Source organism: Ovis canadensis, chromosome 18 (genome assembly GCF_042477335.2).
Source record: "Ovis canadensis isolate MfBH-ARS-UI-01 breed Bighorn chromosome 18, ARS-UI_OviCan_v2, whole genome shotgun sequence".
NCBI lineage: Eukaryota > Metazoa > Chordata > Mammalia > Artiodactyla > Bovidae > Ovis > Ovis canadensis.
Window position 1 is genome coordinate 45,310,244 of NC_091262.1, and position 18,148 is coordinate 45,328,391.

The following is an 18,148-nucleotide window of genomic DNA, read 5'->3' on the forward strand; positions in this document are numbered from 1 at the left end:
GTCTCTGTGGTTGAGAAGAATTTTGTCTGGGCTCCATTATAGGGTGGGGCTGCAGGCTATGCTCTGTAGTTGAGTATGGGACCATAGCTGGGTTCTGAGGTTTCCCAAGGTTACTGTTCAGTCTTCCTGGTTATGTGGGGTCAGAGGCTGAGCTCAACAGTTGGACACGGCTGCTGGCTTGACGCCCTGCCTGAACAGGGCTGTAGTTTGGACTTTGCAGCTGCTTAGGTTCCATAGCTGACCTTCCTGGATGGTCAGAAATGAAGGCAATGGTGAGCAAGAAGGCACAGATGATGACCTGCTTTCCTGCCCAGGTTGCATGGTAAAACAAGCTCTGTAGCTGGTACAGCCTGGGGACCCTAAGCAGCAGAACTGCCAACTGAATTCCCTGACCAGATGGGGCTACAGCTCAACTTCATATATGGGCAGAGCTGCTGCCTGGGATCTCTGCTTGGGCATCACAGTAGCCAGGAGCACAGTCCACCAAGATCTGAGTGCTGAAGCACCACACTCCCCTGTTCTATTTGCTCCCCACTGGTCAGGCCCTGCAGATTCCCCCAGTAATCTTTGTTAGGTGAGACCAAAGTGCAAGTGTCCCACAATGCTGGGGGAGCTAGATGTCCATTGGGGTCCTTCTTAGTACTGGAGAAACCACAGGCTTGTGGGGGGCCCTGCATACAGCACTGTGCTGGCCTGTGGGAGCACAGTGAGCAGCTGCTCCTCTTACCCTTCTAATGAGGTACTTCTTGGTCTCTGAGGTCCAGTAAGAGATGCTTCAGGCTTACCCACTTTCTTTATTCTGAGTTTTCACAGTGGTTCTTGTCTATGCATAGTTACTATCTGGGCTTCTAGTGAGGCCATCTGTTTGATGGCACAATAAGTTCACAATGAATGAAGACCTTGTAAATGGAGCATTTACCACAGGGAATCAACACTGATCCTGACAAATAGGAGTATCATCTACAGCACTGGAATCCATTTCACAGTACAAGATGGCTGGCTGTTCTTTAGTATATTCCACCCATATCTCAGAAAAGTTCTGGAGGCCAAAAAAGCCAAGATTAAGGTGCCAGCAGGGTTGGATTCCTCTGAGGCTGCTCTTTTTGGTTTCCAGATGGCGGTCTTCTTGCTATCTCTTCATATGGTTGTTCCTCATGCAGGTGCCTAATGATCTTATCATGTAACAAGAGCTTTTACAACTAAAAAAGTCAAGACCTCCAATAGGAAAATGGGCAAGTACATGAATAGGCAACTCACAAAAGACTGTCTGAGCCGCCAAGAAAGTCCTATTAAAATGGCCAGTGAACATTTAAAAATGTGCAGTATCATCACTAATATATAGAAATGAAACATTTTCACCTCCCAGTCTGGCTAAGACTCAAAAGAATGATGCTATTCAACACTGTCTAGGCTGAAGGTACAAGGACATACTCATATGTAATCTCTCAGTTCAGTTCAGTTCAGTTGCTCAGTCGTGTCCGACTCTTTGTGACCCCATGAATCGCAGCACGCCAGGCCTCCCTGTCCATCACAAACTCCTGGAGTTCACCCAAAGTCATGTTCATCGAGTTGGTGATGCCATCTAGCCATCTCATCCTCTGTTGTCCCCTTCTCCTCCTGCCCCCAATCCCTCCCAGCATCAGGGTCTTTTCCAATGAGTCAACTCTTCGCATGAGGTGGCCAAAGTATTGGAGTTTCAGCTTTAGCATCAGTCCTTCCAAAGAACACCCAGGACTGATCTCCTTTAGAATGGACTGGCTGGATCTCCTTGCAATCCAAGGGACTCTCAAGAGCCTTCTCCAACACCACAGTTCAAAAGCATCGATTCTTTGGTGCTCAGCCTTCTTCACAGTCCAGCTCTTACATCCATACATGACCACTAGAAAAACCATAGCCTTGACTAGATGGAACTTTGCTGGCAAAGTAATATCTCTGCTTTTGAATATGCTACCTAGGTTGGTCATAACTTTCCTTCCAAGGAGTAAGCGTCTTTTAATTTCATGGCTGCAATCACCATCTGCAGTGATTTTAGAGCCCAGAAAAATGAAGTCTGACACTGTTTCCACTGTTTCCCCATCTATTTCCCATGAAGTGATGAGACCGGATGCCATGATCTTCGTTTTCTGAATGTTGAGCTTTAAGCCAACTTGTTCACTCTCCTCTTTCACTTTCATCAAGAGGCTTTTTAGTTCCTCTTCACTTTCTGCCATAAGGGTGGTGTCATCTGCATATCTGAGGTTATTGATATTTCTCCCGGCAATCTTGATTCCAGCTTGTGCTTCTTCCAGCCCAGTGTTTCTCATGATGTACTCTGCATATAAGTAAAATAAGCAGGGTGACAATATACAGCCTTGGCGTACTGTTGTTCCATGTCCAGTTCTAACTGTTGCTTCCTGACCTGCATATAGGTTTCTCAAGAGGCAGGTCAGGTGGTCTGGTATTCCCATCTCTTGAAGAATTTTCCACATTTTATTGTGGTCCACACAGTCAAAGGCTTTGGCATAGTCAATAAAGCAGAAATATATGCTTTTCTGGAACTCTCTTGCTTTTTCCATGATCCAGTAGATGCTGGGAATTTGATCTCTCTATGTAGGACAGTTTGGCAGTTTGTATCAAAATCCTTAATACACAGTTTTTGACCCCAAATTATACTTCTCAAAGTTTAATAGAAAACAATAATCAATTATAGGGAAAGATATTCTTTACAGTGCTATCTATAATAGTAAAATACTAGATAAACCTATTTAAGTAATAGGTCACCTGAAGCAAATCACCTTGGGCTTCCCAGGTAGCATTAGTGGTAAAGAAGTGCCAATGCAGGAGATATAAGAGGTGTGGGTTTGTTCCCTGGGTCGGGAAGATCCCCTGGAGGAGGGCATGGCAACCTACTCCAGTATTCTTGCCTGGAGAATTCTTGTGGACAGAGGGGTGAGGCTACAGTCCATAGGGTCACAAAGAGTTGGACATGACTGAAATGACTTAGCACACATGCACAAGCAAATCAATCACTGCCACATAATTAAATACTTGGAAAGCCAGCAGAAAGTCATTTGCAAGTTTCTGTTGATTTGGAATAAAAGAAATGAAAAAAATATGACATAAAAAGTATGTGTAAGTATTACAATTTGTTTTCATAAAATAACCACATATATGTACACCAAAACCAAAATTAAAACCAGTGATTATCTTTGGGTGGTGGGATTAAAGACAATGCTTGTGTATTAAAAAATGCATTGTGATCTTCTATGTTTTCCAAATTGTTGCAGGAACTCCTATAGCACAATGGTAAAAATACAAATAATTCAATTAAAAATAGACAAAACATCTAAATAGACATTTTACCAAAGAACAGATACAAATGGCCAGCAGATATAGGAAAAGATGTTCACCATCATTAATCATCAGGGATATACAAATCAAAACCACAGTGACATACTCCCTAATACCTGTTAAGATGGCTATTATAAAAAACAAACGAAAAAGAAATCCTAAAAACCAGGAAATAATACTGGCAGGATGTAGAGAGAAAAGTGAAACCTTGTACACTGCTGGTGGGAAAGTGTATTTGTATAGTCACTATGAAAAACAGTGCGGCATTCCTCAAGAGATTACAAACAGAAACACCATATGATCTATCAATTCCACTTCCGGGTATTATTGTGAAGGAAATCAATCACTATCTTAAAGAGATACTTGCACTCTCATGTTCACTGCAGCATTATCCAGAAAAGCTAAGTGTCCATCCTCAGATGAATGGATAAAGAAAAGTGGTAAAGCTGTGGCTCAGCTGGTAAAGAATGCACCTGCAATGCAGGAAGATACCCTGGAGGCTACCCACTCCACCACTCATGGCCCTCCCTGTTGGCTTAGATGGTAAAGAATCTGCCTGCAATGTGGGTGACCTGGGTTCGCTCCCTGGGTTGGGAAGATTCCCTGGAGGAGGGCATGGCAACCTACTCCAGTATTCTTGCCTGGAGAATCTGCATGGACAAAGGAGCCTGGCAGGCTAGAGTCCACAAGGTCGCAAACAGCGGGACACAACTGAGCGACTAAGTACACACACTCAGATGGCTCAGTGGTAAGGAATCCGCCTACCAATGCAGGAGATGCAAGAGACATTGGTTTGATCCCCGGGTGGAGGAAGAAATGGCAACCGATTCCAGGAATTTTGCCTGGAAAATTCCACAGAGTTGCACACAGCTGAGCACACCTGCAAAGTGGTGTGTGTGTGTGTGTGTGTATAAAATGAAATATTATTCAGCCATAAAAAATAAGGAAATCATGCAATTTGTAACAATATGGGTTGCCCTTGAAGGCATTATGCTAAGTGAAATAAGTTAGACAGTTAAAGGGCAAATACTGTGTGGAATCTGAAAGAGTTGAATTCTCAGAAATAGTAGAATGCTTGCTGCCCAATGCTGGGGGTGGGTAGGGGAAATGGGGAGATGTTGGTTAAAGGGTACAAACTGACATTTATAAGATGAGTAGGTTCTAGGACTGTAACATACAGCATAGGGACTACAAGCTACAGCACTGTACTACATACTTGAAAGCTGCTAAACAGTAGCTCTTAAATGTTTCAATACACACACATACACGCAAAAGGTAATTATGTAAGATGATGGAGGTGTTAACTAACAGTTACTGTGGTTATCATTTTGCCCTACATATACGTGTAACAAATCATCACGTTGTACATCTTAAACTTACACAGTGCTATATATGTCCACCTATATCTCAATAAAGTCAGGAAAAAAACCAAACTGCAGAGCTTCAGGACTGATGCATTTCCTGGGCAAATTTCAAACCAGTGTTTTTTCACATTGCAATCTGCTTCTATCCTATACATAATACTGCTTTCCTAGAACTATGCTAAACACATGAAATTACCAACATTTGCATCTTACAAAAAAATTCAAATGTTTTACAGCCAAAAGCTATTATCTGGATATTCTGTTAAAGTTTTTTTTTTTTTAATTTGTTTTTGTATCCCAGGACCTTGTAAAGTATCTGGCATAAAGCGAGTACAAGTGGCAATATTTTGAGGTGATAGATATTTCTGAGGATCCCTTAGGGCTAGGAACTGGACTGAATCATCTAAAATAAGGAGAATAAATACTGTTATTACCTCATCTCGGATAGACACCCCCTTGCCTCTTCCATGCCAGATAAGGAGAGAAAAGAGACATACGTCAGAGTAATGTACCTTTTTCCAGCTCTACCTTAGTGGTACAGGCAAGAGAACAGTGCCAAAAACTGTGGTGGAACCCTTCCCTCACAACTTTACAATGCTAGAGATTTATAAACTGACAAAAAAGGCCCAGGTTGTAGCAGGGAGTGGACTGAGATTTCCTGTCAGTTCATATTCGAGAAGGTGAGAAAGAAAGCATGAAACTATTTACACATATTCTGTTTGCTTCACTAGGAAGATCTGAGATAAAGTTTGTGGTCCTACACATAGGGATCATCAAGCCAGCTAACAATGCATTATCTACAAGAAAACACTATTTACCAAAAGTGGTTCAAGCCAGATAAAGAGTGACATCGTTCTGCTCTGAAGCACTGTAATTGCCTATCATCCTTTTTAAGTTACATCAATTATTTGGTTTGGCAGATCATCACTGTTATCTTTTTCCCCCCAATAACCTGTTTTCTTAATGAAGGATCTGGTAACTATAATAATAAGTGTAAAAATGTAGGTACTTTCTCCTGGAAGGCCCACTGGAATCGCACTAAAGCACCTGGCTGGGCCTTCTGCCTCACTGTAGCTGAGGCATGTAGCTGAGTTGTCTGGATGACAAGAATGCAGGGCCGCTGCATCACACAGTAGCCCAAGGGAGGATGCTGGGCATTTATCAGCAGGGAGGGCCAGGTTCTACAGACCAAAAGGACATGGGGAAATTGAATGAGATCAAGCAACAGAGAGAAAGGCCAGGGAGGGTCAAAGTCAAGTGCTGCATGATAAATGGTTTGTGCACCCAAAGGGCCTGCCTAGTACTCTCGAGCAATAAATATGCTTGGGGAGAGAGGGCAGGCGGCTGCAAGGGACAAGTTAACAAAGTAATCAAGGGTAAGAAAGATCCTGAATGAAACAACTGTTTCCAAGAAAGCACTACAAGAGACCAGATGAAATTTATGAACTGAGAAAGAAGTGAATGCAGAAGAGGGCATTCTCTTTCTCCTATTAACCTACTATAAGCTTCAAAAAGTAACAAATTGCATGGGTTTTGGGAGTCAGAGATCAGTGCAGATCACAGAGGAGTTTCTGCTAGGTGGGACAGGTAATTGATTAACACCAGATGGAATCTTGGGAAATTAAATGTCCTATCTGATTCCAGATTCACCAGGGAAAAAGAATTTAAATGTCAGAGTAGGAATAAATTTCCCCGGAGAAAAGGTGACCGTGGAAGGAAGCAGGGTTGACCGTGAACAGGTGTTAGAAATTGCCACATTTGTGTAGTGAAAAATATACAGCTGTTGGAAGTCCAGATAGACCTGAGTTCCAGTCTCAATTCTCCTACTTAAATTTTAAACTTATTCATTACATAACCTTTAACCCCACTGAGCAATTTCCTTACCTACAAAGTTTGAATAACAGAGTGGTTCCAAACAGAAAAAGGAGTACGTCAAGGCTGTATATTGTCATCCTGCTTTTTTAACGTATATGCAGAGCACATCATGAGAAACACTGGGTTGGATGAAGCACAAACTGGAATCAAGATTCCAGTTGATATTTCCAGGAGAAATATCAATAACCTCAGATATGCAGATGACACCACCCTTATGGTAGAAAGAGAAGAGAAACTAAAGAGCCTCTTGATGAATGTGAAAGAGGAGAGTGAAAAAGTTGGCTTAAGGTTCAACATTCATAAAACGAAGATCATGGCATCTGGTCCCATCGCTTCATGGCAAATAGATGGGAAAACAATGGAAACTGACAAACTTTATTTTGGGGGGACTCCAAAATCACTGCAGATGGTGACTGCTGCCATGAAATTAAAAGATACTCCTTGGAAGAAAAGTTATGACCAACCTAGATAGCATATTCAAAAGCAGAGACATTACTTTGCCAACAAAAGTCCGTCTAATCAAGGCTATGGTTTTTCCAGAATTGATGCTTTTGAACTGTGGCGTTGGAGAAGACTCTTGAGAGTCCCTTGGACTGCAAGGAGGTCCAACCAGTCCATCCTAAAGGAAATCAGTCTTGAGTATTCATTGGAAGGACTGATGCTGAAGCTGAAACTCCAGTACTTTGGCCACCTGATGCAAAGAAATGACTCATTTGCTAAGACCCTGATGCTGGGAAAGATTGAAGGTGGGAGGAGAACGGGATGACAGAGGATAAGATGGTTGGATGGCATCACTGACTCAATGGACATGAGTTTGAGGAAACTCCGGGAGTTGGTGATGGACAGGGAGGCCTGGCATGCTGCAGTCCATGGGGATGCAAGGAGCTGGACACAACTGAGCGACTGAACTGAACTGAACAAAGTCTGAATTAGAAATCCTACACTTACAGGGCTGCAACGCCTCTACTACAATACCTTACTCTCCTTCATGGATCACAGCCTTGCATAACTCAACAAAGCTATAAGCCATGCATCGCAGGGGCACCAAAGACGGACAGGTCATAGTGGAGTGTGTGCAAGCTAAGTCGCTTCAGTCGTGTCCAGTTCTTTGCGATCCTTTGGACTGTAGCCCACCAGGCTCCTCTGTCCATGGGATTCTCCAGGCAAGAATAATGGAGTGTGTTGCCAAGTCCTTCTCCAGGGGATCTTCAAGAACCAGGGATGAAACTCACATCTCATTATGTCTCCTGCACTGCAGGCAGGTTCTTTACCAATAGCATCACCTGGGGCACAACTACAGAGGATCCAGAGGATATCATTGTCCTCTAGAGTTTCTACACTTTCTGTGTGAGTGCTAAGTCACTTCAGTTGTGTCAGACTTTTTGCGACTCTACGGACTGTAGTCCGCCAGGCTCCTTTGTCTGTGGGATTCTCCAGGCAAGAATACTGGAGTGGGTTGCCATGCCCTCCTCCAGGAAATCTTCCCAACTCAGCGACTTAACCCTTGTCTCTGGCATCCCCAGGAGTGGCAGGCTGGTTCTTTACTACTAGTGCCACCTGGGAAGCCCCTAAAAGATTCTTCCTTTCCACACCGGGAGTCAAGAGTTCTTTGTCAGAGTGGAGAGTTCTGATAAAATGAGGTTACCAACTCAATGCACAAGTTTGAGCAAACTCCGGGATACAGTGAAGGACAATGAAGCCTGCCATACTGCAGTCCATGGGGTTGCAGAGTCAGACACAACTTAGCAACTAAACAACAGCATAATACGTTACTAATAATGGGTGTGACAATTAATGATAGCTATTCTGAGTACTTAAAATCCGAAAAAATTTATGAGAGATGACCTGAGATAGGGGAATTCTTAGAAATTCTTTGAGTTGGAAAGAGTTGACAGCAAAAACAGTTAAATTCTAATTCTAATACTGAATATTAAATACCAAGAATGACAGATGAGCTTTAACTATACTGCTTTTCCTTAATAGGACTTTTCTTCTCTCTACAAAAGGTGGTATATTTTCTATCAGGAATTTTTGGATGGTGTGAAAACAATTGCCATCACATGGGCCCTGAGACTTAAAATAATTTTAAAATGATTTTTTTAAACAAACAAGTTTTAAGAAATCTAGAAACGTACCTGATGAGGTCCTGAACTCGGCTGTTAAAAGCATCACCTTGTGAGGGTTTGCTTTTCATTTCCTGTGTTGGTATTTTTGGTGTAGTTGGCTGGCTGTTTCCATCTGGTCGATTGGCAATCAGGCAGCCAAAAACCGCAGCACTGACTTTGAGAAGTCCAGTTGTCAAGCCTTCGAAAACTTGCTTATTTGTATTTCTTCCCAAAATAGCAGTATTTTCATCTGGAACATAAACCTAGATGGAAAAAATACAGTATTGTATTTCAATAAAACCACCAAAAATGAACAGAGATGATATGGAAAATTTCTGGAATCATAAATAATTTTGAAATTCTAGAAGTGCTATTTGAATGCTTGAGTACTGGTTCTAAAGTCAGACTGTCAGTTCAAATCTCAATTTTGCCCCTAGTAGCTAGGTGTCCTTGGGCAGGTCGCTACTTCCAATTTTCAATTTTCTCATAAAACAGGGATAATGACATTACCGATAACAGAGGGTTCTTGTGAGGACTAAATGAGCTAATAACATAAAATGCTTATCTCATCCTAAGCATATAATAAGCACTCAATAAATATTACTTATTCAACTGAATAAAGTATTAAAAATTTCTGTAAACTCAGAAAATAAGCCAACTAGTTAATTGGTAGCACTGTCATGGGAAGCACACCCTGACTGAAACCATCCATCTTGGTCAGGCACCACTGTAACCATGTGTGTGAGTTATTTTACAACAGGAGGTCCCGGTAAGGAGCACGGAACTAATAAGCCAGCACTAGCCAGAAGAGCTCAGGAAAGGTCAAAAAGAGACACCACGTGTCCAACCGCCTCCCAGAATCCTTCTTGCTGGCATCCATCTTGGCCGAGCAATGCGTGTGTCATTAGGAGGGACTCTGAGTCAGAATGACTGGCCAAAGACAACCCAGAGACTAATCCCACCACCACAAAACCCGAGACTGCGAGCCACGTGGCAGAGCAGTCCCCCTGGGTTCCCTTACCCTCCTGCTCTCCTTGGGTCTCCCTTCCCAATAAAGTCTCTTATTTTGTCAGCACATGTCTCCTCAGACAGTTCATTTCTGAGTGTTAGACAAGAGCCCACCCTTGGGCCCTGGAAGGTGTCCCCCTTCCCACAATAGCTCTGTTTCTTGTCAAAGTAGATTTTTAAAACATCTAATCTAAATTCCTCTATGAGGAAAAATTTTGCATTTATTACAAAATGGTAAAATATAATAGTATTTCTCCAGAATTTCCCCTAATACACAGAGTCATATTGAGCTGTTTACTTATAGTTTACAGGAAGTACTATGGCTGTTAAAAGTTGGACAAGGAGTCAGAACGTGGGCTTGGGTTCCAGCCCCAGCTATATGATCTTAGACATGTTCCTTAACCTTTCTGTGTCTCAGTTTCCTCAACTGTTACATGAAGATAATTACAGTATCCAGTGAATCAACATATGTAAAGCCTTAGCACAGTGTCTGGCTCATAGGTAAGTCCCACAGAAGTGTCATCTGCTACATCCAAAGAGAAGTAGCAACTGCTACTCTTACTATGATTCCTACTACTACCAGGAGTAAATACAACTGGGTATGAACAGCAGCTCTCACAGAGAAGGATGACTGGAAGCTTAGTGGCTAGATATGTAATCACCAGGCTGGGAACTCTGTGCTTTGGCATGTGATATTGGCTACTGAAGGGTTCACTCTTCCCAGGAGCAGAGGCTCCTGAAGACCTTGCTACCAAGAAAGGGGCAGAGACAACAGGCCAGAGTTAGGGAGGAAGAAAGTTTAAACGTGGAATCAGATGGCTTTGTGTTCAAGTTCCAGTTCCTCCTCTAGCAGGTCACATGACTTTAGGTAAACACTTCACATTTACAACTCAGCAAATCACCATAAAGGCACAACTTTTCTTTTCTTTTACAAACTTCAGAAAGAATATGAGAAACACATTTCTGGGTAATGTCAGGGTTCTTCATACATCACAAATTTTCATATTCCTTTCATTTCAAAAACCTTGTACTGATACTAAATATTTCAAATAAAACACTATACACGTGCTCTTAGCAACCTTTCCCTTTTCTAGAAGCATTTTAACCCAGTAATCAGATCTTTCAAAAATGTAGTTGAGAATCATGAAGATATTAAAGACTTCTGAGATACCAAAATTAATGTCATTTACTTAATCACCTGCTCATCTAACATTTGAATATCCAGTATGTCCATGGTCAAAGACACAGAGATTCTCTGTTTACTGTAAGGTCATTTAGACCCTGTAGACTCTGATTTTACAAGTAAGTGTAGCAAGCTGTGGCTTACTGGTTTATAGTAGAACAGAAAGAACAATATGAAGAAGTGGTGGCCATTTTAGAGGTAGCAAAGTAAAAGTGAAAGTCACTCAGTCATGTCTGACTCTTTGTAATTCCTTGGACTACACAGTCCATGAAATTCTCCATGCCAAAAGACTAGAGTGGGTGGCCTTTCCCTTCTCCAGGAGATCTGCCCAACCCAGGGATAGAACCCAGCTCTCCTGCATTGCAGGTGGATTCTTCACCAGCTGAGCCACAAGGGAAGCCCAAGAATACTGGATATGGGTAGCTTATCCCTTCTCCAGCGGATCTTCCTGACCCAGGAATCAAACCAGGGACTCCTGCATTGCAGGTGGATTCTTCACCAACTAAGCTATCAGGGAAGCAAAACAAGATACTATTCTTGAAGCTCAAGGAAAAAAACAGATATAAGAATACTAAAGGCTCTGCAATCTGAGACTCATTGCCTTTATTGGACTCATTTTTTTTTTTTGCACTGAAATTATTATTTACTAAAAACAGTATACCTGTTTATGCTCAAAATGACAACCTTGAGGTATTAAAAAAAAAAGGCTAAATTATGAGCCACAACTTATTTGGCGGCGGGGGGGGGGGGGCGGTGCAGAGAAAAAATGATGAAAACTAACATTTCTTAGGGTTTTCTTCTATGCCAAGCACTTAAGCATTTTCCTTATACCATACCATTTGGAGAAGGAAATGGCAACCCACTCCAGTATTCTTGCCTGTAAAATCCCACGGATGGAGGAGCCTGGTAGGCTACAGTCCATGGGGTCGCAGCAAAGAGTCGGACACGACTGAGTGACTTCATTTCACTTTCACTTCACTTATACCATCACATTTAATTTTTGTAGATTAACATCTCAAAGGTCAGAGACAGCAGTCAACACATCCAAGTTTCACAGCTATAGTTAAAGAGCTGGGATTGAAACCTGAGTTTGTTAGACTCTAAAGCCATGTGCTTTCTCTCACCCCACACCAACTTCCCACTGGCCATCTCTTTTTCTGGGAATTCTGGAGAAACTGTCTCTAGTGGAAGGAGGTGAAAACTGATCATAGGTCAAACACGGCCTTTCTGATGTCTTTTCCATTAAAAGTTCTTAATTAATAAGAACTTTACTCGTGACCAAAGAGCATGAAAATACTTTATTTAAAGATTGTTGTAATAATTATGAGTGAAATATACTAAGCCTCTTATTCAGAAACCATAAATGTGGTGCAGGGACCAAATGTCACTTCTTCATCCGTCCCCTAAAATAAGCTCAATCAAAGTCAAGTAAATCAGATTTATGTTTGCACTATTTTTATATTCTTTGTCCACAGCTGACAACTTTTGATTTTTGTCTTTCATTGAGGATTTCTGCTTAATTTTAGAAGCACCATTTTACCAGTTTCTTATAAAGTAAACAGAAATGAAAAAACATCTCTAACAATTTGCCAGTTATACGAAGAACCCTTGTGGTCTGCAGGAGCCAAGGAGCTCTCCTCCTCCTTAGGAGCCAAGCCTCCCTTGTTAGGCTTGTCATGGTGAACCCTGGGACCAGGGACCTGAGTCCAAAGGCCCTCACTGTACTGAACAGTTTTATTTTTCTCATCCTGATTTCTTATTTTCCAACAGTCTAAGCCCCTCACCTCATCAGATTTCCCCCCACATCTGTTTTTCCCTAATTTCTTCATTTAACATTGATCCTTTCACTGTTGAGAATAGTTTTCTTTCGTTTGTAACCTTTGGTGAAGACTCTGTCTCATCAGGACATCACCTTACTCAAAACCACAGAAGCTTTCTCCATCCTTCTATATAGATTCTTCTTCTGCTGGTTTAGAATCATTTTACTGCAATGCTTTCATAGGAAACTGATGTTTCATCTAAGAAAGAATTTCAAAACTGCCTGAATTAAGGTATGAAAGTGCTTATCTTTAGTTAGACAAAAGGTTCTTTCTAGTCTTCAAGAATGAGACTTGATAAAGAGAAACTTTAAGGAGAAGGTATCTACACTGTAAAGGATATTCTATTCAGAGCAGTACTCTGTACTGCTGTCTTTTGTCTAGCTGGGTATCACTGTTACTTGCTGGAGGTAAAGTAACTCATTAGCGGCCTGCTCTTCTGGGACACTTACTAGATGAAATGCATATCTAGAGTTCTGATATATGCTTATACACTAACACTTGAGTTTGAACTTCCTTCTAATACCGCTGCTGGGCCAAGGGCACCCTGCAAGTTCAGGGGCCTGTCCTTTTCGAAAGGTGTTTTAGCAACATTCTCCCCTCCCCCTGCACACTGTCTATTGCACACCTGGTTTACCTGAGTCTGGAAAACATTCCATCCTGGGGTGGGTGGTCTGTGGAGGGCAGGGGAAGGTTACCTTCCCAGCATGCAGCCCTGCGTGTGACTTTACCACCTGCCGGAATGTGCCAGGCTTGGCCTGGGAAAAATCAGAGCTATGTAGCTTTTGGTTCCTCTCAATTTGTCACTTCTGAGGCAGAAATCTAAAAAGCCACAGTTTCTCTTCCTCTAGTATATTTCTTTAGGTCATTATCTTACTCTCACAGTAGCAGCAAACCATAAGTTAATTTCATGTACATATGCTTACTAAATTTCTCCTTCCTCTCAAAAAACATTTGGCCCTCTCAAAATCTGCAGATATTTCATATAGTTTTAGATTTAGAAAGAAACTTAGAATCAGATTGTTTCATTTTATAGTTGAGGAAATCATGGTCCAGGGGAGAAAGAGACTTTCCTGAAAAGAAAGAAACCATCAGGGCTGGAATAAGTACTGTTCTCTAAACCTATTCCAAGGAGAAACCCAATATCTATAGGGCCAAGCCCTGAAGCAAAGTGTTTTAGCAAAATTAAATTAAAAGTCACTATCACTTTTAAAAGAAGAGCTCATATTCTTTTTTCCCCCCAATACCTCCTACGATGTTTCAAAAACTTCCTACACTCTTTTTTGCAACCCAGAAAGATGCTTTTATTAGTAGTATAAATCTATCCCTCTGTAATATGATTCCATGAGAGACAAAATTAACTTGGTAATCAGTGGTAATACTATCCAACTAATTTTCAGTATTGTGAAGTTGGGTTTAAGTATTTTTAAGTTGTACAGTGTATTCACAATGGTTGGAATATGAATTAAACTCACTAAGAACCAACAGGAGATTGTTTAGAAAGCTCCTACCAAGTCAGTGCCAGAGTATAAGGAAAAAAAAAAACAAAAAAGGAAAAAAGTGTGGAAGGACTCCAGCATCAGACACAGGTTTCTACATTGTTGGCACCATTTTACTTCCTTAGCTAAACTGTCTTCAGACACACAACAGTCTTTGCACCACTGATATTTTGTAAAACATCTATGCTCATGTTACATTATGACATGCTATGTTATAAAAATAGAAGTCATGAAAGATATTTACCCTGATGATTTACTTGGCTTGAACGCATGAAAAGAAATTACATAGGAATGGCTAAGAGTTTTTCAACGTTATCTTTTTAAAATTCCATAAACAATATTAAGACAGTATTAGAGGATTTTGTATTTTATCCCAAATACATTTGTATTTTTAATACATTTATGCCTTTCAGACTGTTTGTATATTTTATGCAGTCAAAATCCTACATAAAATAATTTTAGCAAACTCTATAGTACATGCCTTAGTGGTCTTGATGGTTGGAAATTTCTTTTTTATTAATGTTGAATCATATCATTCTTCTGCTCAAAAGAATCCCTGGCTTCTTATCTTCTGCAAAGTTAAAGTCCAAAAATGCATCATGGCCAAAGAGCCCCTCCCTGACATACTTCTTCAGTAACCTTTCTAAATTCATGTGCTTCACTCTGCTGGCTCTTGCTCTATTATCTCTTCTGCCTGAATACTCTCCTCCCAGGTATCCTCCCAGGTATCCCAGACTCACTCCCCCTCTTCTGCTAGTTCTCTATTAAAAAACACCACCTTATCCATAAGCCTTCCCAGACCACCTCTTTAAAAGTCACAGCCTTCTCCCGCAAACCCAATTCCCTTTCCTGTTTCCTCAAGCTTTATTTTTCTCCCACTGCAATGGTCACCTTCTAAACTATTATGTGTTGGTATTTCCTTTCCCTCAAAGCTAGAATATAAACTCCATGAGGGCGAGGTTTTGTTTTGTTCGCTGCTCTGTTCCTGGCACCTAAAACAACTTCCTGGGCTTCCCTGGTGGCTCAGATGGTAAAGCGTCTGCCTGCAATGCGGGAGACCCAGGTTAGATCCCTGGGTCAGGAAGATCCCCTGGAGGAGGGCATGGTAACCCACTCCAGTAATCTTGCCTGAAAAATTCCACTGATGGAAGAGCCCGACAGGCTACAGTCCATGGGGTCGCAAAGAGTCGGATGCGACTGAGCGACTTCACTTTCTTTCTGTTCCTGGCGCCTAAAACAATATGGTTATGTGTATGGGTGCTTGGTCGCTAAGCTATGTCTGACTGTGACCCCATGGACTATAGCCCCCCAGGCTCCTCTGTCTATGGGATTTCCCAGGCAAGAATACGGGAATGGGTTGCCATTTCCTTCTCCAGGGGGTCTTCTCTATCCAGGGATTGAACCTGCATCTCCTGCACTGGCAGGCAGACTCTTTACCCACTGAGTCACTTGGGAAGCCCGCTGGCTATGTAGAAAAATATCTTGAACGCACTTAGACACTGATTTTCAATTAGAAAGATATTATTGTGACTCATTCACAAGTTAAAAATAAAGCCAGCACTTAAAAATCAAAAATGTACAGTATGCAGTCACCCTGGATGAATCTGTAAAGCGAGTAGGAGGCAGAAAGGAATTTGCCCATTACCCCCTTCTCCATGCAGTCTTCTGCTTCTTCACCTCTTACTCCTGCTTCAGTTGCTGCACTCTGTGGGGTATGTCTTCTATTTCCCCCACCTGCCAACATAAGTCATGTGCTTCACTGCAGTCTCCAAATACCCCCTGCACATTCTGCTTCATTGTAGCACTAACAGCAGTGCATTTTAAATGTCTCTTAGCTATCTTTTCTGGGCTTTCCTAGTGACTGAGTGCTGAAGAATTCACCTGCTAACGCAGGAGACCTGGGTTCAATCCCCTAGAGAAGAAAATGGCCACCCACTCCAGTATTTTTGCCTGGGAAATCCCATGGACAGAGAAGCCTGGTGGGCTACAGTCCATGGGTTGCAAAGAGTCAGACACGACTTAGTAACTAACAACAGTAACAATCTGTCTTTTCTATTGGACTGTAAGCTATTTGTCTCTGCAATTAAGGTGCCTACTATCTACCTGGTGCTTTTAGATGTTTGTGGAATGAAAGAATGAGTAGGTTCTAGAAGCATTTACAAAGCAGTACTGATGTGTTGAGATTACTGTGTTGAGAGCTAGGAGGCTAGGGTCTCATTCTACCTTAGCCATTGTTACCAACATGACCTGTGTGTCTCCAATCTTTCTGCATAAATTAAGGGCATTCGACTTTAAAATTTGCTGAGTCTGTTGGAAGTAAGATGATGAGAGGTACTTTAATTCATTAAATGTTTACAGCAACCCTCAAATATATCTGTTATTATCCTTATTGTGCAAATGAGAAAACAGAGGCTCAGAAAGGTAAAACAACTTGAACAAGCTTGTGAAGTCAGTAAATGATAACACAGCTTCTCAAATTCAGAACGCCTGATTTCATGTATGGTGATTTATCCCAACATCACTGAATCGTTCCTAGTAGGAGGATGGAGTGGTTAATCTCTAAGGCCTCTTTTTATTCTCAGAGTCTATGGTTCTGTAGGTCTAATTTATGATCATGAAATTATTCAAATAAAGCCATCTATCTGGAGTACGAATAGTGGGTTTCCATGCCTTCCTCCAGGGGATCTTCCCAACCCAGGGATCGAACCTGCAACTTTTATGTCTCCTAAATTGGTAGGAAGGTTCTTTATCACTAGCGCCACCTGAAGTCCCCCTTAATCTACATATCCATTACCCAAACCTACGAATTTTAAGGGCTTCCCCAGTGGCTCAGCGGTAAAGAATCTGCCTGTGATGCAGAAGATGCAAGAGACGCAGGTTTGATCCCTGGGTCAGGAAGATCCCCTGGAGGAGGGCATGGCAACACATTCCAGTATTCTTGCCTGGAGAATCCCATGCACAGAGGTGCCTGGCGGGCTACATAGTCCAGTGTGTCGCAAAGAGTCAGACATGACTGAAGTAACTGAGCGGATAGACATACCCCAATTCTACATCCTGAATGTTTCTTGACTTCATTTTGATGGCCATACTTATACTAGTCCAAGTCACCATAATCTTTCTTACAGACTACTCTAATAATCTAACTGGTTTCTCTGCATTCATATTTATTTCCCCCAAATCCATTTCTGATTGTACCTGACATCCTTCCAGAGTGTACATTTATGACTAAAGTCAGAAACTTAACTGAACCTACAAAGTCCAGCTTTGGCCCCAATCTACCTCATTTGCCCAAATTGATTCCCTTCACTTCTTGCTCACGAGGACCTAGCCTCAATGGCCTTTCTTTGGTTCCCTGAATTCCACAAGCTCTTTTCCACCTTAGGGCTCTCTCAGGAGCTATTTTTTCTCCCTAGATTATCCTCTCACCTCCCTTTCTGCCTAGCTAACAGGCAAAAACTAAAGCCTCAGGATTTTAACATAAATGTCACTTCTTCTGGGAGGCCTTTCTTGACCCTCCTAACTTGGTCAGTTCCCATTTATGCTTTCCTAGTGTACCCTGTACACATTCTTTCAGCCTGTGTCACAACGCTAGTCACGTAATTAATCACATGATGCCTACTTCTGATACCTGGTGAAACAGAAGCTCTGTGAAGACTGGGACAAATGTGCTTCATACACTGTTCTACCCCTTGTAACTAATGTTCAATTCCTCATATATGTACTTAACAAGTATTTTTTAAAAACTACAAAATTGTTTGAAAATGGTACTATTGTTTATCCCCATATTATAGGTGAGAAAATTGAGTTTTAGAGAAGCAAAGAAATTGGTTCAAAATTAGAAGTTAGCTAATTATGGAGTTAGAATTTGTATCCAGGTAGTCTGATTCCAGAGGCTGGGCTATATCACCTTCTAAGGTATATGAGACAATTACCAGGAGACATCTACTCTTTTTAACCCATTTTTATG

At 41.6% G+C, this 18,148-nt stretch overlaps 1 protein-coding gene across 2 annotated transcripts in view; it reads right to left on the minus strand.

Moving 5' to 3' along the window:
* SCAPER (S-phase cyclin A associated protein in the ER) overlaps positions 1–18,148 on the minus strand; it is a 401,024-nt gene that overhangs the window by 73,098 nt on the left and 309,778 nt on the right. For both annotated transcript variants that reach the window (XM_069560135.1, XM_069560134.1), the window contains exon 26: positions 8,705–8,937. In XM_069560135.1, the coding sequence (XP_069416236.1) occupies positions 8,705–8,937 (233 nt within the window). The remainder of the gene's footprint in view (positions 1–8,704; positions 8,938–18,148) is intronic.